Genomic DNA, 25,155 nt, shown 5'->3' with positions numbered 1-25,155 from the left:
GCTCATTGATTTTACAACAAGTCTGCACTAAGATACATGTCAGATTTTGGGCATCCCCTGCAACAAATATTTCATTTTTGGTGGGATGCTCCCAAAAGGAAATCACATCTAAAGGGATGCAGACCCAGCTATTTTCCTCTGATTGATAATTATAAAATCACTCTCATTAGATTCAGCTTTCATATGATCACAGAGAAATAAACGGCTGTTTCTTCTGAAAAAAAAAAAGGTAGGAATCGGCAACAAAGTTGGTTAAACTTTTTGCAATGTACATAGATCACCCAGAGGGGAATGTTTTTTTTTTTTCTTCTCAACAAAAGTGCAGTTACTCTTTAGTATCTAAAATTCAGTATTCCACTAATTAAAACATATAAGAAAATATATATATTTTTAAATGTTATTTTTCAATTTAAAAAAATGAAGTTTGTAAATTAAATAAATATATAAAAGAACAATCAGCGCATTCCTGATCAGCGCATATTCCTGTAAATATGACCAACAAATTGTTCTAAATTTGCTGCTAAACATCAATAGTGCTTTCACCACACTTCACATAATAAATACACAAAACAAATGTAGCAAAAAAAAAATGTGCAAATGCCATTATATAAAAAAAATAATTCTACCTCTCTCTCTCTCTCTTTTAAATAAATAGAGCTTTTAGGGTTTTAAAACATTAGGAGTACATCAGTACATCCTAGGGCAGTGCTATATAGATTATTTGTAGGGAATGACAATGTAGCAATATGTATCTAGGAACTTTTTTTTTTTTTTTTATACAGTATAAATATCTAAAAACAAAAGTGTCTTTGTTAGCCAGCTAGTTTGAGAAATGCACATAAAAACTGGTATAAAATGGATTATTGGGTACAATGTAATACCTTATGAAAGGTGCATGGTGACTAATACATGTACCACTGGCTCTGGCTAGCTAGATTTCTTTAAAAAAGACCTGGATTCTTTCCTAGGTGTACATAATATATATGGGTGCTAAAATTTTTTTAGGTAAAGTTGATCCAGGGAATATCCGATTGCCTCTCGGGGGATCAGGAAGGAATTTTTTTCCCCTGCTGTAGCAAATTGGATTATGCTTTGCTGGGGTTTTTTCGCCTTCCTCTGGATCAACTGCGGGTATAGGATTGTGTATATGGGATTGTATGGTTGGGTTTTCAATACTGTTTTTTTTTTTTTTTTTGGTTGAACCAGACGGACTTGTGTCTTTTTTTTCAACCTGACTAACTATGTAACTATGTAACCACACAATGCAATGTGCATTACAGATGAAAGGTTGCTGATTTACAGAGGAGACAGCTGACATTACTACATCATAATGTAGAGCAGGATTTTGCCTTAGAGATTAAAAGGCATCTGCCACATTTGCAATATGTTAATATGTTAATATTTGACCAGTTTGGTGCCAGTTATGACATTTTCTAGTGCGCTGTCCATGCTAAAAAAAAAAAAAGAAAAAATCTATTATTTGCCCTAGAATATGCCGGCCTTTATCTAGGCCAGTTTTTCTCAACCTTTTACCACTTGTAGACCAGGCATTTTCTTTCATATTTTGTTTACATGTGACAATTATTTTTTTGCTAGAAAATTACTTAGAACCCCCAAATATTATATCTTTTTTTTTAAAGCAGAGGCCCTAGAGAATAAATTGGTGGGTTTTGAACTTTTTTATGTCACACTGTATTTGTGCAGCGGCTTTGCAAACACAATTTTGGAGAACAAATATACTTTTTAAAAATTCTAATGCAAATGCAAACATTTCAATGCAAAAAACACACTACATAACCCAAATTTTTGGTAAATATAAAAAAAAGATGATGTCACATCGAATAAAGAGATATGCCCACGCAATGGCGACAAACAACGTACATTTTAATAGCTCTTTATGGATTCTTTAGAAGCCTTTAGAAATTACTACTTTAGATGTACAGAGGAAGTCTAGTGTTGGAAAAACTGTCCATGATCCGATGTTCGCACCGATACCTCACATGTGTGGGACGATCGCTGTTTGCGTGTGTGCAGGACAGATGCACGTGTTCGCCTTTGCGCAGTAGCACGGGGGGATTATTATTATTTTTTTTTTACACTGTAGCTTTTTTTTTTATTACTTTCATTGCTGTCACAAGGAATGTAAACATCCTTGTGACAGCAATAGTCATGTGACACGTACTCTTTATGAAGGGATCTGGGGTCAATAACATCCCAAATCTCTCCTTTATACTTGAAAGCACTCAAAACGCCAAGATCGGCATTCTTGAAATCTTTCGATTTTCAAAAAATGGAGTTGTTGACATCCCAGAAGGGATTTCATGTCATCGCTTCCAGGTTATCATAGCAGAGACCCGATCAAAGCTGATTCAGGCTTTGTATAGGTTTCCAACTAGCTAGATGAAGTGCCAGCAAGTAGCTCGGGCCTCCCGGTGGGATGGAAGAGCAGCAGAAGGTGGCGGGGGACGTCCCCTTCTACTACTTGTAATGGCAACTTAGTGGCTAGTTAGCTTCTTTGGTGCTCTTACAAGATTGCCGACCGGTGCCTCTAAAAAATGGTACCAAGATGATGCCTGCGGTACAACCACTACCAGGTACGTGATTTGGCGGTAAGTAATTAAAGTCATTTTTATGTCTTAGGGAACCCCTACTTAATAAAAAAATGTGCTCAATCGGAAAATGTTCCTGCATTGATGATCAGTGGGAAGAATGTCCCTCCTTCCAGTGGTAACCAGAATGCTACCCTTTCAGACAGTTAAAAGGTCATTGGCATCATGTTGCTGGCTTCACCAATTGGTGTTGGACCTGGAAATATGCAGGCACCATCAGATGGGAGGTAATGCAGCCACAGCACAAGAAACCCCGAGCAACCTCAAGGCGAACCCTGCAAATTCATGAAACCCTGGCTGTTCTAGGCTTTCTGGCATACGTGGTCCATCTCATGACAATACTCCAACACAGCAAGTAGACTGTACCAAGCAGGCTGTGTGTCTTTATGGTAACCGGTAGCTCTAAAAAAGAAAATTCTCTTGGCCGTTTATTTATTGGCAAGTTCTTTTTTTTATTTATTTATTCATTTATTTTTAAATACTGGACACAATAAGACCCCTTTCACACTGGGGCGACTTGTCAGGCGACCTGGTCGCCTGACAAGTCGCCGCGGGTCGCCATCCATAGAGTAGCACAGGACCTGTTCTAATAGGAGCGACACAAGTCGCTTCGACTTAGAAAAAGGGTCCTGAGCTTCTTTGGGGCGACCGGGAGCGACCTGCATTGAATTCAATGATATGAAGTCCGTGCCGGACGCTCCGAGGTTGCGGTGCAAGCTGCGCACCGCAACTTCACAGGTCGCCCCCACAAGTCGGGTCGCGCCTGTGTGAACTGGCTCTAAAGGTCAAAGTTTAAGTGATATCCTTTGTTGGCCAACCTAAGTAATAAAGATGCAATCTTTCAGAATAACTTAGATCCCTTCTTCAGGCTTTAAACTTTTGCATTATACATAAAATGTATAAAGCCTGAAGAAGCGATCTAAAGCATCCCAACAGCTTGTATCTTTAAAGTGGAAATCCAGTCAAATACTATCTAAGTTTAAACCTGCTCCCACCCCCATTTTAAGCCTATTCTAACTACCCTGTAAAGGAAAAATGTCTACACTTACCTATACAGAGAGAGCTCTGGTCTGGTCACATGATCCTCTGAGCGGCTGGCTTCAGTGGAGAGGAGAGATCGCCGACAATGGCTCCAATGCCTCGGTGGGGCTGTCACCCGTAGGCTTATTATGGGGCATCCGTTGTCACCTGTCCCTCCTCTACACTGAAGCTGCCGCTGGGAGCCAATCATGTGACCAGACCAGAGCACCCTCAGAATAGGTAAGTATACAAATCTTTTCTTTACAGGGTCCATAGTATAGGGCAGTGATGGCGAACCTTGGCACCCCAGATGTTTTGTAACTACATTTCCCATGATGCCCACCTACCCTGCAGAATGCATTATCTTTATGTAGTTCCAAAACATCTGTGGTGCCAAGGTTCGCCATCACTGGTATAGGGCTTAGAATGGGGGTGGGAGCAGGTTTAGGCTTAGACAGCATTTAACTGGACTTCTACTTTAATAATGCAAATTAGCCAATAAATAAAATTAGCCACCAATGTAAAGCAGGTTCTTTATAAGGCTAACTTACCATAAGCTGTAGATACTGTAATGCAGTGGTCTTCAAACTATGGCCCTCCAGTTGTTCAGGAACTACAATTCCCATCATGCCTAGTCATGTCTGTGAATGTCAGAGTTTTACAATGCCTCATGGGATGTGTAGTTCCACAACAGCTGGAGGGCCCTAGTTTGAGGATCCCTGCTGTATTGTAATTATTGACTGGAGCACATATAACTCCAAGTGATGTGCCCCCTGGGGGTAGCGCCCCAAGTGGTCAGAAAAACACTCTGGGTTTAGGACCCTGCTAGGTTTCTGGCACTCGGTCATGTCACTACTGCTTTTCTTGCACTATGTGTCTTGAGCAGGCCTTTTGGTGAGATTGGAACCATTTTTTTTTTACTGACTAGAAGGCTGCCATGTTTATTACACCTAGCAATTTTTAGTAATTTTTCACTATTTATGCACAAGCCCTTACACTGCACGTGTAGTTTGTCTTTTTTTCCCTCCAGAGAGAGAGAGGATACAGGTTTATCCTGGCCTGTCATAATGTTGAGAGGAAGAATTGTGGCTTTTTCTTCACTCCAAATGGGGGCCTCCCTTCGGGAGAGCCCTCCCCTAGTACTTGGGCTTCCGCTAATCCTTAAGAATTGCTGTCCACCTAGTTTCAGCCAAGTAGCCTATAGTGCCCTGCCTGTGTCAGGAGCCTTGTGCCCTGGGGGGTTAAGGGATTGCAGTCTTTCCTTTTTAAGCATTGGGGCACACTGTGCCCTTGTGCATTTAATTGTGTGCTGTGATTTTTTTGTTCACAGGGCATTGACAAGCACCACCCCGCAATGCTCCGTAAAACAAACCCCTTATTTCAAGGGTTCCTCAACGTGAAAAGGTTGCTAAAAGCTGCTCTGCAGCATGCAGAACAAAGGCCATTCAGCCCTATATTTTTGGAGCAACAATGCAAAAAAGACAAAATCTGAAATTCATTGGTTCAACCCCACTGCTGTTTGTATAAAGGACAGTGTTGTATAAAGGCCATTGTGAGAATGAGCAAATATTGGAATGTTTCATTGTCATGGCTCTTGTATGGTCAGCATTATAGAAGAAAGTCAATTCGTCAGTTTGTTGTATATACAAAGCCATCAGTAATAAAGACTAGACGTTGCATTTTGATTTACAATGTGAAGTTTAAGCCCAACTTCAGCCAAATTAAATTTTGTTCTGTTTTGGAAAGAGCAGGGAAGAGTCTCTATCTGTCTAGTTTTTATTTCTGGGTAAATACACAGAAGGTGCTAGATCTTCTATTATTAATATCCAGTATTGAGCCTTTGGTAAGGCTGCTCACAAATACATATGCTACATTTACACCCCTAAGGGGAGGGGAGTCTTGAAGGAAGAACAATAATATAGAAAGAAGTAAGGGCTTCATACTAGTGATCGACCGATATTGTTTTTTTATTGCCGATACCTATATTTTGGTCATCGCATATCGGTATCTGCCGATATTTTCGGACATATTTTTTGTTTTTTTTTATTTTTTACACAGGTACTCTTGAGGAGGGATCTAGGGGTCTACAAGACCCCAAACCCCTCCTCTGCACTTAAAAGCATTCAAAACGTCAAGTTTGGATGTTTTGAATGCTGTCATTTTTTTTTAATTTGGCGCCGAGTACCCGGAAGTGATGTCATGACATCATTTTTACATGGAGACCCAATCATAGCCGAATGTGGCTTTGAACGGGACTTCGGCGGCTGTGCAGGTAGGATGCCTGGGCCTCCCGGTGGGATGGGAGACCCGGACAAGCCGCGGAAGGCAGCTGGAGGGGGGGCATCCCCTCCCGCACCGTGTAATTACAGCCTATCGGCTTTGCAGCTGCATCGGTTATCATTACAAGACAGCCGACCGTCGGCTATGGACGCTGGTACCGGGGTGATGTCTCTAGCTGCAGGCATCACTTCGGTACAGCACTTTCCCGAAAAATCGGCAATAACGGTACCCTCAAAAGCCGATTCCAATATATCAGGAAAGTGCAGATCGGCCCTCGAATTATCGGCTTCGCCGATAATCGGTCGATCCCTACTTCATACCAATGGTCAAAGAGTCCTATATTAGATAATTATTAGAAAGCCAACACGCTTTGGGGGGGTTCAAAGCGTCTGCAGTATATGAAATATAAAAATGTTGTGGAAAATCTATTTTAAAATAATCTGTTTTACAAAAGTGAAAAGATAAAACATATTATTTTACAATAGATTGTTTATAACATGAGTTTTATATTTCATATGAACCTATTTTCTCTCTTGTGTTGTAGCTCTGAAGGAAGGTCTGGAACTATGAAAGAAATGAATTAAGCACAGGGCTTACATGGTAGGGTGGAAGGGAAACCATGCAGAGCAGAGTTAAATGTTTTAAAGTGGGAAGAAGGTAATATTGCTTAATGGATTGGCTGAGGAGACAAGGTGATGGGGAGGAGTGTAAGAGGATGGCTTGCAGGAGGGGTTTGACAGAATCAGTTGAAAAGTCCCATTCCCAATGGGTGAACATTCCTCCCTTATGTTTTTTAGGTAGGCATGGGGTTGGATGTAGTTTACTGTAGATGTTTTTGGTGGTTTAATGCGTATAAATCTCTTTATTTGGGAAAAGGTGGGGCCCCATCCGTTGGTATGGTGTCCCCTAGTTGGGTGTGGGTCAATAAAAGTGACCAGGTAGTGTTAGACCTGTAAGGTGTCTGAGGTCAGCTGGGAGTATCCCTGAGGTGGTGTCCTGTGGCGGTTGGCATATCTTAGCTAAATAGTTTCCACAGAGACAAAGTTATTGATTAAATCGTATCTTTAAAGACTTGTACCGAATTTGATCTGTAATGTTAAATTTGTTATTTATTGGTATGTTGGTTATAATAAAAGGCCTTATGGCTATTTAACTCGACTTCGAGTAAAGCATGTAATTTAAGGTTGGTGGGAGGTGGAGTTTGGGGAAGAAGGGCAGAAGTTAGGACCTCCGATCTACCCTGGTCATGTAGTGAAGTGTCTGAACCCTGAAACGCATTGGCTTCTTTTTGTGGTTATCTAGTAAAATGTTATTTTGGACTCTATGAACATTGCTGTGACACCCTGCCCTTACTGCTTTCTATATAAATTAAAAAATTGAGAAACTAACATGATCTGGAGTATAAGTAGTGACTCAACCTCCATCCCTAGTATGCATATAGAAATAAAAAGAGGAACAAGGGTTGTGGGACTTCATTGAGGTCAGTCATTGGTAGATATCAAATTGATATGGGATATGGAATAATAGATATCCCATATCAATTTGATATCTACCAATGACTGACCTCACTCAAAGTCCCACAACCCTTGTTCCTCTTTTTATTTCTATATAAGTAGAAGCTTTTATCACTGCCTGGCTCCACTGAGTACATTTTCCCTCAATTTCTGTCATTGTGACGCCTGCCCAAGTAATTGGAGATCGGATGTCACTGGAAGTCACAGATAGCAATAAACTAAGACTTTGTTTGTTTGTACCTCTATTGAAGAGATCACTCACTGAGAAATCCCCCAGTTGGGACTCAGATAGGTAACCCTGACAGTGGCCCTAACCGTCCCATACTCTATTCAAAGCTAAAACTAACCTTTTAGCAGGAGTTGGGCTTTTTTTGTCAGCCCTTTTATATTTAAGCTTCACAGTGAACATTATTTCCATGGCCATTCCAAGAAGTGAGAAATTTAGGTTGTGGAACAGTAAGGCCACCCATACATAGATGATCGTCAAATTTTCCAACTGGAAATGATGGTATATCAATATACACAACCATTGCAGATACCTCCAGACTGACCAAACTTTAAGGGTCATGCTGCTCTTATTACTATTGGCTCATTCTCCTGGCTTGGATTGATTTATCCAGGGGTCTTTACTCTGAGTCCAGTAGACACATTGATAACTGCTAAATCTCTGATGAAGCAAGATTGTTTGGCCCCTGAAATTCATTTTTCCTGCCTTCTTTTTTTATCTTTTGTCTACAATGGGATTACTAAAATGCTTTTGAACTCATTTGCTTGGTGCCCCTTCTGGTTCAACTACATTTAGACTTCTCAAGTTGGGTGACCTTTGTCCCTGGGGGACCCCTGTTATGCAAAGCTGCAGAATCTAAACCTATTGGGCTGAATCAAGAACCCCTTTTCTACCAAGAGGTTCCATATCCAGTGTTTTTCTCCTATCTTTCTTTTAATCCTTCTTGCAGACTTTCAGGGTCCATTCAGACCTTGATTTCCAGGCACATTGTGTTAACTCACTTTTTTCACATGTTAACGTGTATTGCATTAATGCAGTCGAATCAAATGGGCTGTGCCCATTACCATGTGTATTGGTGTGCTGAAATGCACGTGTGGAGCTGCTTTGCCTTAGTGCATTGGGTGCCGTATACTGTATGTGCTTTAACATGTGTTGTAGAACGCGCATGTTACTGCAACACACCAAGGCAAAAACGTGTGTTCCGGCCCAGCAGGACTGCGACTATCTACACCTGGGTGTCTGCTCTCATGATCATTCTTGTCTATAGGGGGATCTTTCTGGTATGTCAATAGCTACCCTACTACCATTTGTTAGATTTTTAGCATGGAAGAATTAGAACATCTGCCAGATTTTTTTTACTGTGTCCTTCTTGATTTGCTCCTCGTCCTCTATCGCTGACAAAACAGGACACAAGGAAATCTTAGTTTAGGCAGCTGTCCCAGGAGTGGTGGGTGAAGGTAAGCTCTTGGCTTGAGTAGAGACTGGGTGTGCAAAGAGGAAAGTACCAAACGCAGAACCAAGTCTTCTTAACAGAACCTCCTGCTTTAGGCCCATTCCTCCTTGTGCCCCCAGCAGCAACAGATGTTCTAACCCTTCCCAACTTCTCTTTTAAAGGTCTTGTCATGTGGTCTGTGTCCCTGTTGGACAGAGTCTGCTCACTTCCTGTCCCAACGACACAACTGGAAGTAAATGGAAAGTTTTGGCTGGAGTTCCACTTTCAAGAGAAGCTTATATAAACTGTCCTTAGATGAGCTGATGAGAAGAATAAAGAAACTACAAGATATAGATTAGGGGAAGGAACAAAAAATACATGTGAGTTATTTTTTCAGTTTCTCCAATTATTATTCTGTAACCATCATGTTCAACTGAGCTATGTGGAAAAGAGAGGGAGCTACAAGGAGTAACCTGGGAAAAAAGAACCGGCAGAGTAGTCATTCATTTCTGTCTACTCTCTCCATCTACGGGCTCATTCATATATGTAGCATGTTTTACCACTCCTAAGAAATAAGATTGCTTTTCAGAGGCGTTTGCCAGGTGGTGAGAAGGTGTATCCTCCTCCTCAGCCCCTTCTTCAACCCTCACGATGCTCACCCACAGCACTGCAACTACATGCATTGCATGCGGTTGGAAGAAGGTTGCAGTGCGGCCCCCCCATGCACAGTACCACCTGACAATTTTTGCTGTGCCTGCGAAGTGTGGCATTAAAGTAGCATGGCCATGGCAAGCTACAGCCTAGAGCGGCGTCGCGCTATGGTTTAAGTAAAACCACAGCTCCATTGCCTGCTTTTTACCATCCTCTGGCTGCCCATGTGAATGAGCCCTAAGTCAGAAAATAGGAAAGATTTTATGCATTTCTTCTGACCCTGAAATGCCCAATACTGTAGCTGCTTTATGTTATCTGTCATTAAACACGAAAGTTGCAGCATTGCATGGTGTCTTAAAAAAACGCAGTGCAGTGCTGAAGGGCAGCAACACAGAAAGCTGCTTACACACCCTTACAATGGGAATGCATTGAGTTCCTCCGAACCACTTCGGTGTGAAAAATAATTGCGTTTTTAGCTTATGTGATGTGTTTTATGGGTTATCATTTTCTGTAATCTGGTTTTGGATTCCCAAAGCGCAACATTTCTCATGATGAAGAATCCCATTATTCTCAAAGAGCCCTGTTCACACTTATCTGTCGTGTGAAGCTCAAAGAAGTACATTCATTTTTTTTTTTTTAGTGGAAGAAACTTGCGTTTTTTGACTTTGGGTCCCGTTCACACCTGGGCAATTTAAAGTGTGATTTGAAGCTTCCCTAGAATGATTCAAAGCTTGACTTTTGGGTTTCCTTTCTTCTCAGTGGTGCCCATTCATGCCTGATCATAGCGTCACTTGAAGCTCATCACACGAAAAAGTACACAAGCTTCTTTTGGAGCAGAATCGCTCATTTTAGCCCCAATAGACTTTAATAGGAGCATCTGAAAAATGCGCAAATGCAGGCGCTAATGCAGGTTTTCTTTCCCAGTAACTAGCTTTTCTATTGGCTTAAAATCACTTAAGCCTAATACGTGAACAAAAAATATCTGTTCAAACCCCCCCAAAAAAAACAAGCCCTAAAAAAACGACTAAATGATGTTTAGCCTAAGTGTGAATGGAGCCTTAATGGCAGCACCTGAAAAACGCTTTAAAAATGCGTGTTTACGTGCAGCTTTTAGTCTTTCCAATTTAAGTCTCTGGAGCAAAACATTTGCAATTCTGTTCCTGTAATAAAAGTTGCAAATACAATTGGCAACGAAATTCTCTAAATCGGTGGGCTAAGCTCACGAGTGAATAGGGGCTTAGATCCCAAACCAACGTTTATACCTGTTCAAAAATGTGCCTTGCCACACAAAAGATTGATGACTTTAAAACTGAATGTGATAGTGAAGCACATTTTTAAAAACTTTGCAAGCGGAACATTTTTTAAACTGGTGTACACATACACAGATTCCGTCTCTCCACTTTTTATATGGGCTCCCTCTCTCTTCCCGGCAGCCTTTAAGAACACCGGTGCCATTCCAACATAACCCCTCCATACCATAACTTCTAGAACTGCCATGGTAACATGCATACAGGATGGAAGGATCGTGATGATAAGATGATTAAAGAAAAAAAAAGAACAAAAGGCCTTTGTTTGCTACTCTTCTCCTCTGCAGCATCACGTCTAATGCAACGTCCACTTTAAGGGGTATATTTATAAAAAAAAAAAAAATTGCAGAGCTCTTTATTCTGCGAAACTGCATGTACATTTGTTCTATGCAAATGCCGGTGTTCTGCAATTCACAATATGGCCACTAGATGGAGTTGAAGATAATAGTAAATAAATACTCATTAAGATCGTCAACGCCATCTAGTGGCCATATTGTGGCAATTTACCTATTCTTGTTGTTTTTCTTAGACATGAAGAACACCTGACATGGAGAGAAAATAGATTCTATTTTTCCGGTGTTCTGCCAAAAACTCCAACTTGCCGAGATCGCCAACCATGTTTTTTCCGGTGAGTGTACACCAGGAATAATTGGAGATTTCGAACACTTGGGGTTTTCACACAACACCGGCAGCCTATACACTCCGGTAGATGCTTTAATTAGTGCAGATTGTTAGTCCGAACGTTAATAACCGGAAACATGGAGCGACAACTAGCGGGCGGACATACAATCTGCACTAATTATAGCATCTAGCGGAGTGTATAGGCTACCGGTGTTGTGTGAAAGCCCCAAGTGGTCAAAATCTCTAATTATTCTTGGTGTACACTCACCGGAAATAACGTGAATGGAGATCTCTGCAAGTTGGAGTTTTTGGCAGAACACCGGAAATAACGTGAATGGAGATCTCTGCAAGTTGGAGTTTTTGGCAGAACACCGGAAATAACGTGAATGGAGATCTCTGCAAGTTGGAGTTTTTGGCAGAACACCGGAAATAACGTGAATGGAGATCTCTGCAAGTTGGAGTTTTTGGCAGAACACTGGAAAAATAGAATCAATTTTCTCTCCATGTCAGGTGTTCTTCATGTATAAGAAAAGAAAGAATTGGTAAATTTCCACATTATGGCCACTAGATGAAGCTGATGATCTAAATGAGTATTTATTAACTATAATCTTCAGCTCCATCTAGTGGCCATATTGTGAAAATGCCTAATTTACTCTATCCTTATGAATGAAGAACACCCAACAAGGAGAGAAAATAGCCTAGTAACGTTCAACTTTTCCTCCATTTGAACAAAATAAATGTACAGGCAGTTTTGAGGGACGAATAGCTCTGCAGATTTTTTTTTTTTTTTTATAAATGCACCTCTAAGGGTTACTCTGAAGTATACCATGCTATGGGGTGTTAGATTTCAGATTAGGCACAGCTGTGGTTAGTATAACTAGGCATTGCAAGTAAGGGGTATGGTATATTAATGGTGTATTAGGAATTAGGGGCAGTGTATTAGGTATTAGGCTAAGTCGCGTTTAGTAAATAGTTAATTATAGGTTAGGGAATATCACTGACTTACTTGAGACTGCTGGGGGAGGTTCAGAAAGTTGCTGTCTCGTGATCCAATTGTGACAAACCTGTTGGACCCGGCGGGGGGAGGCGCTGAGAATGCTACACAACAACACAACACAGCGACACGATGTGACACGGCAACACCATGGGATGAGGCAAAAAAAAACAATGGAGCAGCACAATAAAACAACACAGTGACAAGATAAAACAACAATGGTAGCAACAAAATCATGCAGCACAGCCACGAGACAATAAAAAAATAAAAAGTAAAAAAAAAAATGTCATGTTCAGGACAAATGGTAATGCAGTTACACATGGTATGTAACACAGAAATGACGGGTCAATTGTAACACATGCGCACACAATAACACATGGGGAAAAAGAGAGAGAAAGAGATAAGCAATCAGACACAAAACCAAATACATCACAACTCCCCCTACACAAACACACACAGATCTACACCCGAGACGTGTGTATACAACTACCAGCGCATCCCCCACTACATGTGTGTCTGACTACACCGGATACACAGGCGGTATCCTAAATCTATTACATCATACAACCTAAAAGGATCTGCTCATCTCCGCTTATTCCATAATATTAGGTAACAAGTAGTGATGTTCTACCTACAGGAGCCAATCAGAAATAGCGAAATCAGCTTGGAGGTCTAGTTGCTCTAAACCTGGCCATATGAGGTGTGATTCGCCCAAAAGTTGAGCCATAGGTGGTCTGGTCCTGTTGGCGCCTTCCCACCTGACGTCCTTCGCTATGTAGTCAACCAGCTGCAGTCGCTGTTCAGGTATTCTGACAGCCATGGGTGACCGCTGTCAGTATACAAAAGCCAGCAGCGGGAGAGTCATCCATCCGCGCTGTTTACAACGGATGGGAAAATCAATCAGTTCCCCTCATTAGGGGTGTATTTAAAAAAAAATAAAAAATCGCAGAGCTGTTCATCCTGCAAACCTGCCTGTACATAAAGTAGAAATATAGTCATTTTGGATAGAGTAAGAGAGGGTTATATCCCTGTCAGCTTTTTATTTTGCCATCTGTGTCTCATTGTCCCATAGCCAAACAGGAAGCGAGAGGAAATCCCTGCAAACTAAGGGAGTCCTTTGGGGCTCTCCAGGTCAGATTTCCCCTCTATTACTGTTCTGGGGACCAGGGCCATCTTACCGAAGGGGCAGCCACCCAGCCCCAGCAAAGCATTAGTCCCTATTCCCGTGTACATCCTGCCACTGAACTTAGCAGGTGGCAAGCGTCTGTCGGCCCTGCGCTGATGTCAGGCCACTTGGGCCATGGAGAGGGAGCCCACAACTGCAGGAATGCCTGTTCGCCTCCATGGGAACAGGCACACACAGGACAGTTGAGTCTGACTCCCCTCTGTGTGTGTGTTCACCGGACCCAACCACCGAACTTGGAAGCTGTCATTAGCCTGGCACTGCTGTACCAAGAAATATTGCCTTATCGATAATTTGCATTTTTATTATCGTGGGTCATTGTGTAGGCAGGGCCCCAGTGCACTGCATTGCCCGGGCCCCTTTAATGCTCTTAAGATGGCACTGCTGGGGACAACCCATAATTTTGGATTTTCTTTTAGTCTCACTTTCACTGATAATGGTAAACAGAGCACACTGATAGGGTGAATCTTCCTAACGGGGGGGGGGGGGGCACAGACAGCATAAAAAACTGACAGGTGTTCTAATCCCCCTCCACTCTATCCAAAACTAAAAAAAAAAAAAAAAAGGTTTGCCTTCAGTTATACTTTCATTCTGTGTGAATGCTGACAAAATGAAATATTACCAAGCTATTTTATCTGAATGTTCTTCATTTGTAGCATGAATCAGAACACTGTACTGTATTATGGCCATTAGATTTCCCAATAGAATAATAAATACTTACTTCCTATGATTGTCCACTAGATGGAGCTGATGATACATCTTTAGTCACCTATGATCATCAGCTCCATCTAGTGGCTAAAAAGCTGTAATTCCCTGATTCACTCTATTCTTAAACAGAGTTCCACCCAAAAGTGGACGTTCCGCTCATCTGCTTCCTCCCCCCCTCCGGTGCCACATTTGGCACCTTTCCGGCGGGAGGGGGGATCGGTTACCTGTTTTGGACAGATACCCTTCCCCACCTCCGAGAGACAGCGCCGTGGCACTGTCCCTCGGAAGTTCTGTCTCCTTTCTCCTTCCCCCTGCTGCCGAGCCAATGAGAATGTACAGTGAGCTTTGCGCATGTGAAGCCAAAAGCCTTCATTGCCGGTTTCCCTTAGAGCGAATGGTAGCGACAGCATCCAAAAATCGGCTGGGGTGCCGACATCACGGGCTCCCTGGACAGGTAAGTGACTATATATTAAAAGTCAGCAGCTACAGTATTTGTACAGTATTTGTAGCTGCTGATTTATTTTTATTTTTTTCGATAGCTGGAACACCGCTTTATGAATGAATCACATGAGATCTGGAGGGAAAATAGCCTTCGAGTAACATTCCATTTTGCCCGCAGGGCAAACAGCTCTGCAATTTTTATTTATTTTGTTTTTCATTATTATTTAACCCCTTCGAGTGTATGGCCAGCCCAAGCTGCTAACTCATTTCTGATTGGTTGTTGTGGGTTAATGCACAATGAAGCTTTTTTTTTGCACAAAGTTATTCTCTGTGTGCCCTGTTGTCTTTCCAATTAGATTTCAATACAAATATGCAAAATAGTGAACGCCCTGTGCACTGTCTCCTGTAAAATGTAAAAAAATTCAAGTGTACACTAACATTACATGGTTGCTTTTTGTGTTAATAAATAGTTCAATGTGCTGGGACCCCCCTTCCTCAGCAGCACATTGTATTCAGCATCTATCTGCTTCTAATGAGTAAGGCCTTCTGCACATGGGTGCCAATGTAAAATGCGGGCATATTTCCCTGCCTGAGAGCCACAGGTGCTGCGTACATCTGCCCATAGAAATCAATGGCTGTACGGAGGTATATGCTAGTACTTGCATAAACGCTTGCATGCATGCACATGTACGACCCTGGATGTAGACTGTCTGCATCCACAGTCATATGTTGGTACACATGCGCATGTTCACGTAAATACGTAATACTGATTTGTATGGGCAGCTGTATGCAGCGCCCGTGGCTCCCAGGCAGGGAAGTATACCTGAATTTTACAGTGTATGGCCCCAGGCACCCATGTCCATGAGACTTCAATGTATATTTTATATTAAAGTATATCTAAAGGTAAGACTTTTATTTTTCATTTTGGATAGCGTAGGGAAGGGTTAAAACTGCTTTTTACAATATGTGATGATTTTCCTTCACTTCCTGTCCTGTAGACTCAACAGGAAGTCAGATATCCTATCTCTCTTACATGAGGGTTATCTCCTTTTAAGCTGTGACATGAAAAAATGGCCCCATTGCAAGAATTCACCTCTATCCCTGTTCTGGTGGCAACTGAAATTTTTCTTTCCTGGAGAAATTGGTAATAATGACAGTTAGGTTAGGTTAGGAGTGAATCTTCCTAACAGATAAGTAGAAAGCAATAAAAACCTGGCACAAGTTCTAACCCCTCGCCATTCTATCCAAAACTTTACAAAAAGGTTTTGCCTTTAGTTATACTTTAAATTAATATAAGCTTTGCAGGAGCTCCCCCTGCTGGTGGTGATTGGAAACTAAAGATGGTTATTCCTTATACAACAGCTCTAACTGCTGCTGGATACGGGAAACTGAATGTGATTGGTCTTAAAACAACAGCTCCACCTGCTGCTGAAAATGGGAAACTGAATGTGATTGCTCCTAATACAATAGCGCTACCTGCTGCTGAATATTGGAAACTGAATGTGATTGGTCCTAAAACAACAGCTCTACCTGCTGCTGAATATTGGAAACGGAATGTGATCGCTCCGAATGCAACAGCTCCACCTGCTGCAGAATATGGGAAACTGAATGCGATTGCTCCTAATACAATAGCGCTACCTGCTGCTTAATATAGGAAACTGAATGTGATTGCTCCTAATGCAACAGCTCCACCTGCTGCTGAACATGGGAAACTGAATGTGATTGCTCCTAATGCAACAGCTCCACCTGCTGCTGAATATGGGAAACTGAATGTGATTGCTCTTAATGCAACAGCTCCACCTGCTGCTGAATATGGGAAACTGAATGTGATTGCTCCTAATGCAACAGCTCCACCTGCTGCTGAATATGGGAAACTGAATGTGATTGCTCCTAATGCAACAGCTCCGTCTACAGCTGAATATGGGAAACTGAATGTGATTGCTCCTAAAACAACAGCTCCACCTGCTGCTGAATATGGGAAACTGAATGTGATTGCTCCTAATGCAACAGCTCCACCTGTTGCTGAATATGGGAAACTGAATGTGATTGCTCCTAATGCAACAGCTCCACCTGCTGCTGAATATGGGAAACTGAATGTGATTGCTCCTAATGCAACAGCTCCACCTACAGCTGAATATGGGAAACTGAATGTGATTGCTCCTATTGCAACAGCTCCACCTACTGCTGAATATGGGAAACTGAATGTGATTGCTCCCAATACAACAGCTCCACCTGCTGCTGAATATGGGAAACTGAATGTGATTGCTCCTAATGCAACAGCTCCACCTGCTGCTGAATATGGGAAACTGAATGTGATTGCTCCTAATGCAACAGCTCCACCTGCTGCTGAATATGGGAAACTGAATTGTGATTGCTCCTAATGCAACAGCTCCACCTACAGCTGAATAGGGGAAACTGAATGTGATTGCTCCTAATGCAACAGCTCCACCTGCTGCTGAATATGGGAAACTGAATGTGATTGCTCTTAAAACAACAGCTCCACCTGCTGCTGAATATGGGAAACTGAATGTGATTGCTCCTAATGCAGCAGCTCCACCTACAGCTGAATATGGGAAACTGAATGTGATTGCTCCTAAAACAACAGCTCCACCTGCTGCTGAATATGGGAAACTGAATGTGATTGCTCCTAAAACAACAGCTCCACCTGCTGCTGAATATGGGAAACTGAATGTGATTGCTCCTAATGCAACAGCTCCACCTGCTGCTGAATATAGGAAACTGGATGTGATTGCTCCTAATACAACAGCTCCACCTGCTGCTGAATATGGGAAACTGAATGTGATTGCTCCTAAAACAACAGCTCCACCTGCTGCTGAATATGGGAAACTGAATGTGATTGCTCCTAATGCAACAGCTCCACCTTCTGCTGAATATGGTAAACTGAATGTGATTGCTCCTAATGCAACAGCGACACCTGCTGCTTAATATGGGAAACTGAATGTGATTGCTCCTAATGCAACAGCTCCTCCTGCTGTTACTACTGGAAGCTGAAAGCAATAGTTCTCTAATAGAACAGCTCCCCCTGCAGCTGGCTACTGGGAACTGAGGGTGATTGCTACCTGATAAAACTAACTCCCCGTCTGTTGGCTTCTGGAACCTGAAAGAAGTTACATATTGATAGTACACCTCCCTTTGCTGCTTGCTACACACAGGGGTCTATTTATAAAATATTTTGTATGTTACTTTACTTTCAGCTCCATCTAGTGGCCAAAATGTATATTTTTTATTTAGGCGTTTCAGAAAACTTTACAGCATTTTGGCCACTAGATGGAGCTGACAATTATAGGAATTTATCTATTAGAGAAGTCACTGCCCAAATTTGATGAGCATGCACATATGTGTGTGACATTGGTCGAACAAATGTTTTATAAATAGACCCCCTAAAGTGTATGTCAAACAAAAAATGTTTTTTTTAAAATAGAGTGGGGAACAATTAGAGCACTAGTTAGGTTTTACCACATTCTAGGGCCCCATTATAGATTATATAAATGTAAAGGGGAACAATCCAACCACAAACAGAAATAAAAATGCTTTTTGTAGAAAAGTCTGTTAGGGCTGGACTCCTTGTCTGTGACCTTGTTGCAGTCTTTCCATCACTTCCCACCTGAGAAATGGTTGTCAACAGAACAGGAAGTGAGGGTAAATCTCTCCAATGGAGCCCCAATAGCAAAACATACCCAAATCCAGTCCTAATCCTTTCCCACTCTATCCAAAACTAGAACAACACTTTTTTTTTGTATTTTCCCCCTTTACCTGGGGCCGATAGCATCTTTCTACAGGAGAGCTATATTAGAAGAAACTATAGTCTAATTTCTGTAAATTCACATTTTGATTTTTATCCCTCGGAAAGTAAGTTTGGATGTGACATCACATCTAAACATAATTATCCACATTGCATTCATTGTGCTTTAGGTTTCTGATTTTCAATGATCCCTCCAGTGGTGATCTGAACATCGGGGAATGTGATTAGCGTTTTGCACATCGGGGAATGTGATTAGCATTCCTGCTTAATGGCCACTAAGAAAACCCAGCTCAGCTAGCCCATTGTTTTAAGTTAAATCAGCCCCGAGCCAAGACTTGCCCTGTGACTGAGGAGCAGTGAAGCACAATCACTTTGCAGGAACTAAGCAGTAAGCAAAACTGGCATATATACACTATATTACCAAAAGTATTGGGACACCTGCCTTTACACACATATGAACTTTAATGGCATCCCAGTCTTAGTCTGTAGGGTTCAATATTGAGTTGGCCCACCCTTTGCAGCTATAACAGCTTCAACTCTTCTGGGAAGGCTGTCCACAAGGATTAGGAGTGTCTATGGGAATGTTTGACCATTCTTCCAGAAGCACATTTGTGAGGTCAGGCACTGATGATGAATGAGAAGGCCTGGCTCGCAGTCTCCGCTATAATTTATTCCTAAGGTGTTCTATCGGTAGAATTGCAGGCCAGTCAAGTTCCTCCAACCCAAACTCGCTCATCCATGTCTTTATGGACCTTGCTTTGTGCACTGGTCTAAATCCTTTGGTGGAGGGGGGATTGTGGTGTGGGGTTGTTTTTCAGGGGTTAGGTTTGGCCCCTTAGTTCCAGTGAAGAGAACTCTTAAGGCGTCAGCATACCAAGACATTTTGGACAATTTCATGCACAATGCAAGGTCCATAAAGACTTGGATAAGTGAGTTTGGGGTGGAGGAACTTGACTGGCCTGCACAGAGTCCTGACCTCCACTCGCTCTAATTCATCCCAAAGGTGTTCAGTCGGGTTGAGGTCAGGACTCTGTGCAGGCCAGTCAAGGTCCTCCACCCCAAACTCACTCATCCATGTTTTTATAGAACTTGCTTTGTGCACTGGTCCAAATCCTTTGGTTGAGGTGGGATTATGGTGTGGGGTTGTTTTTCATGGGTTGGGTTTGGCCCCTTAGTTCAAGTGAAGGAAACTATTAAAGCATCAGTATTCCAAGACATTTTGAACAATTTTATGCTCCCAACTTTGTGGGAACAGTTTGGGGATGGCTCCTTCTTGTTCCAACATGGCTGCGCACCAGTGCACAAAGCAAGATCCATAAAGACATGGATGAGCGAGTTTGGGGTGCAGGAACTTGACTGGCCTGTCCTTAACCCAATAGAACACCTTTGGGATGAATTACAGCAGAGACTGTGAGCCAGGCCTTCTTGTCCAACATCAGTGCCTGACCTCACAAATGCGCTTCTGGAAGAATGGTCAAACATTCCCATAGACACTCCTAAACCTTGTGGACAGCCTTCCCAGAAGAGTTGAAGCTGTTATAGCTGCAAAGGGTGGGCCAACTCAATATTGAACCTTACGGACTAAGACTGGGATGCCATTAAAGTTCATGTGCGTGTAAAGACAGGCGTCCCAATACTTTTGGTAAAATAGTGTATGAGTGTATGGCTACCCCCATATGCATGTATATTTGAAAAGCTGAAATCTAAGCATTACTGACTTATGATTAGATTACTTATATTTAACTGATCACAATCACATATATATTTTAAATATTGCAAAAATGATATAGTTTCCCTTTATAGCTATTATATGCTATGTAATAGCCCCCTTTTAATAAAATTTTTTTGCAGAGCTATACATTCATTCGTTCTGTGCGAATGGGGCAAAATCAAATGTTACTTGGATATTTTCTCTCCAGGTTCAATGTCATTCGTTCATATAGGATAGCTTAGGGATTCCCAAACTACAGCCCTCCAGTTGTTCAGGAACTACAATTCCCATCATGCCTAGTCATGTCTGTGAATGTCAGAGTTTTACAATGCCTCATGGGATGTGTAGTCCCGCAACAGCTGGAGGGCTTTATTTTTGGAATCCCTGGGATAGATAGAGTGACTCTGAAAAATACGGCATTCTGACCACTAGATGGAGCTTATCTTATAGGCAATAAATACTTATTTACTGTGATTCTCAGCTCCATCTAGTGGCCATAGTGTGGTATTTTTCTGATTTACACAATTCTTAAGAAAGAATAACATTCAACTTGGAGAGAAAATGACCTAATATCATTTGATTTTGCCTTCATTCTCCTAGAACGAATGCACATGTAGTTTCACAGGATGAATAGGTTTGTGATTTTCCTTTTTCATAAATACCCCCATCATGTTGCTGGATAACATATAATGATGGGATTTAGTTGGTACTACAAGCAGGAGACTCCCAGCACACATCAGAGACACTCAATGGCCATATGGTGCTATACAAAATATAAATATATGGGTCCATTAATTTATGATTGGCTGAAGAAGTTAGGACGGTGGGCCTGCCTCTACATATACAACACTAAGCTCAGAAAATCATCCATGGCCAGGCTTCTGGGTGGGAAATTATTCCTATCATTAGATGGATTGTCAGCTCTTCTGTAGGCATTTATCATGTAGCATCCATGTTTACTAAAATCAATTATTCTTGATATTTTAAAGACAACAAGACTGAGGGGGATCATCCAAATTTCAGAATAAAGCAATATTATAGCCAACATGCAACCCAAAAACAATTCATAAGGATGTAATGTGTGTGGTCAGCTTCATGTAGTTAAAATTTTCACAAATTAATTTTGTAAAAGGCTAAATTTTAAAATTCTTAGGATTAAAAATCCCAGATCTGGATTTCTGGGTCCTGAACTGATTCTGAGTCTTGACACCTTCCTTCTATTGGATTTGGGTGTTATAGGGCTCCCTGTGGACATCAATTGGTCCCATATAGTTCACAGGCAGAGGACTCTATCATGGTCAACTTCCACCAATGGTAAAGTGAACCTAGGTTGGTAATATACCATTCCAGATGGGATAAGTCCTGAACAGTGGTCACCTCAAGGTCCTGGACTGGTTCTGTGTTGCAACAAAATTCCCCTTAATGGTGCTGCAGGAGTCCCTGAACTACCTCGATTTGGGATTTTAGGTGGTCACTGGGTAGTCTTGCACTGGACCATTCATAAAACTTTCAACCATGGCTTCAACTTGGGGTGCAACCTTTCCTATGCCTGTACTAAATTCCAAGGATTGGAGACAGCTGGTCCCTCACATCCGACAACAAAACCCTGATACAGGTTCTAACCCTTCCCCAATCTATCCAAAACATGTTGCAAGTATTTTCTCCATGTTACATGGGTCCAGGTTGGTCCAAGTATGCATGTGCCATGACTGTGCCCCATTACTTCAGTGATCTCCACCAGCTTCTGGGTCCCGTGCTGAGCAGCTGCAATGTGAACACAGGAGGTCACCAGCTTTGCATGGGTGCCCTTTGGTGCCATTAATGCTAACGGCTTCCGTGCCTGTGCCAAACACAGCCTGCAGGGCTGCACAGATGTGAACCTAGGCTAAATGTTTGTACCTCTAGATGCACTACCAGCCATGTCCACTTTAAGCAGCTGTCAGCCTCTCTGGCTGCCAGTAGTGGGCCTGGATGAGGCATCTGTACCCTGTGCCCGCACCTAAACACCATGGATGTCTGCTTTAAAATAACCTTCTTTTACTGCTTTTTGCCTTGTGATATGCTTCATTTGTGAAATAAACATATATTCAACCTAAAATAACCTTCTTTTAAACACATATAGCCATCTTCGGTGTTTACAATATATTTAAAGTCTACATAAACCCTTTATTAAGATTATTTTCTTATTTGCTCCATTTTAGGTCTGTTTATTATACCACTGGAAGCATTTCATTATATCTGTTTTATATGTGTGTAGCACCCCCTAGAAAGGTTGCTAGGCTGGTTAGGAAAATTTTGTTCTTTTGGCTCCACTACAGTCAGTGGAGCAGTGTGTGATTATATTCGGCTGTTCGAGCTTTCACTGGCTGCTGGCTCAACTGCTTCCCCCTGCCTTTTGGTGGATTATAGAATGTAGTGGACTGGAAGAGGCAGATCTTCAGCCTTAATATTTATGTATAAGAAAGAAACGCTGATATATGTGGAATGTGTAGGTGCCTCAGTCCCAAAGTTGAACACATCTCAACGCGTTTCGCGAAATGTTAAATTTGCTTCATCAGGAAAAGCACAGATGTGTATAAATAATGCAGCAATACGGATCGTTGCGAATGACCCAGCAAGGGTCTATAATATTTCAATGGTCAGTTCATCAAAAGAAGTTGTTGATAATGGTAATGGAAGAAATTTCCCCCCCCCAAAAAAAATATATACAGGTGCATAGATCTTCCCCCCAGGAGTTGGGGAGGGGAGGAAAGTGAGATCACAGGCAAATCTCCAGCATTCCCTGGGAGTCCTGGGAAGATGTTGCAATCTAAGAAGGTCAAAATGAAATGATCAGACAGGAAGGTCTACTGGGGGGGGGGGGGGATCTATGCACCTTTATACATTTTTTTGGGGGGGATTTCTTCCATTATCATTATCAACAACTTATTTTGATGGAATGACCGTTGGAATATTATAGACCCTTGTTGGGTCATCCGCAACGATCCGTATTGCTGCATTATTTATACATACATGTATTCATACATACATACATCTGTGCCTCTCCTGATGAAGCAAATTTAACATTAGGAGAAACGCGTTGCGATGTATGCAGCACAGACTGTCGCTTCTATATGATATTGTGTACTACAGGATCTATACATTACAAATCATTATCTACATATGAAGCTGTATATAGTTTGAATTTGGATTTAATTATTTATTGATGCTTTTTTTTTTTTTCCACTGATGAATTCACCATGTTGTTATCATTGTTTTTAAATCATGATGTGCAATAAATTTGTATAATTTTATTATTTGGTATCTGTCTCTTTAAAAGTCCCATGGGCCATCCCTTGTGTTTTTGTGTTAATTTTCATGTAGTCTGGCCAATCCCAGTTGGAAGGGTGCCCAGTAGGTGGCTGAGGGGTGCATAAATAGTATGGGGCCTGGAACAGAGCGCTCTTGTCCAGGAGGAAGATATCCCAGCCTCTTTAAAAGTTCCGTGGGCCATCCCTTGTGTTTTTGTGTTAATATTCATGTAGCCTGGCCAATCCCAGTTGGAAGGGTGCCCAGTAGGTGGCTGAGGGGTGCATAAATAGTATGGGGCTTGGAACAGAGCGCTCTTGTCCAGGAGGAAGAGTTCCCAGCCTGGAGGGCTGCTGTCCTTCTGGGCAGTAAAGCTGAAGTTCACAGGAGCTCGTCGAGGTCCCAACTCAGCCAGAGCTGAGGGGGGGTTATTTTCTGACAATATCGGGAACTGATCGGGGGATTTCACCAAGGATCTGGTCTGGCAGTTCACTGTAGAAATGTCTGTCTGGCATTGGAAGCAGGCATCCAAGTATCCAGAGACTTTGTGAGCACAGACCTGAGGGTAGAATCCTATTGGCTGTTTGCTGCTACTATCCCCTTTGTGCGTCAGAGACAGTGCTTGTATGGATTGGGACATCTCCTTTTGGGGTCTTAGCGCAGCTCATGCCCTTAGTGGCTGCTAAAGGGAATATACCAAGAAGCTAGACAAAGTGAAGAGTGTCATCTGATTATTGCACTGTGTTACTGGAGAATCCCACACCTCCCTGCACCCTAACCAAATACAACTTTCAATAAGGCATCAAAAGATTCCCCTAGACTGAATATTAAACCATAAGAGTGACTGTCATGGCATACCTGGCTGTCTGTGCACTAACTAGGGAAAAGAACATGGGATTACTCTGCGGCCCTTTAGGGGGTGAGCGCTACACATGCAAAAAACGAAAAACCTGTTGATCCTGCCAGAAATCCAGAGCTGCCAAGTGTCCTGTGCACACTTCCCAGAGTCTATTTACCCTCCTAGTTCTTATCATATACTACAGAATAATTAGTCTTTATGTTGTAGGGATCTGGGAGTGGGAGTAACTGAGCAGTTTAGCAAAAGACAACGAGCAGGGCTGACACCATTCAGTCCACAAAAATTTAGGGTGTTGTCACCCACAACAGGACTTAGGAGCTGAATGCATTTCTGACAGATCAACAGGTAGTTTCTCTGTACTTTAAGCTTCTTTAAAGGGAAATGTGCATGTATTGCAGAGATTTACTGCATATGTTTATTTTATTTTGCCTTGACATACACTTTAGAGCATATCTAAACCCAATATCAAAACAATTTAAATATTTCAGCTTACCAGTCATTATATGTCATAGTTGCATTCATTTTCATTTTTTTAGGCTTTTATTCCCTTATTTTTAACTAGTAATCCTGCTAGTAACACACTTACTAAGACAGGAAGTATGAGTACTACAAAACACCTCCCACTCTTCTCCATAACATAGAGGGGGGGGGGGGGGGTTCTGTAGTTCACAGAAGAGAACAGAGCAGAGCTGATAAGATTTTAGTGCAGCACAGAGAACACTGAATTTATTTTTTGGCACTTATCAAATTGATATAACAAAACGCTA

The 25,155-nt window shown here is 41.9% G+C and overlaps 1 protein-coding gene across 3 annotated transcripts in view; it reads right to left on the bottom strand.

Annotated features, from left to right (window-relative positions):
* The window catches only part of NFIX (nuclear factor I X), a 293,070-nt gene that overhangs the window by 20,430 nt on the left and 247,485 nt on the right, over nucleotides 1-25,155 (bottom strand). For 2 of the 3 annotated variants that reach the window (XM_082255243.1, XM_082255244.1), the window contains one exon: nucleotides 12,448-12,539. The exons of the other annotated variant lie outside the window; for it this stretch is intronic. In XM_082255243.1, coding sequence (XP_082111369.1) covers nucleotides 12,468-12,539 — 72 coding nt within the window. In that variant the 3' untranslated portion in view covers nucleotides 12,448-12,467. The remainder of the gene's footprint in view (nucleotides 1-12,447; nucleotides 12,540-25,155) is intronic. 3 annotated transcript variants of the gene reach the window in all.

This window comes from Pelophylax lessonae, assembly GCF_965119305.1.
Source record: "Pelophylax lessonae genome assembly, chromosome: 4".
NCBI lineage: Eukaryota > Metazoa > Chordata > Amphibia > Anura > Ranidae > Pelophylax > Pelophylax lessonae.
The sequence above is the reverse complement of the archived record's forward strand: the minus strand, read 5'-3'. Positions and strand labels throughout refer to the sequence as shown.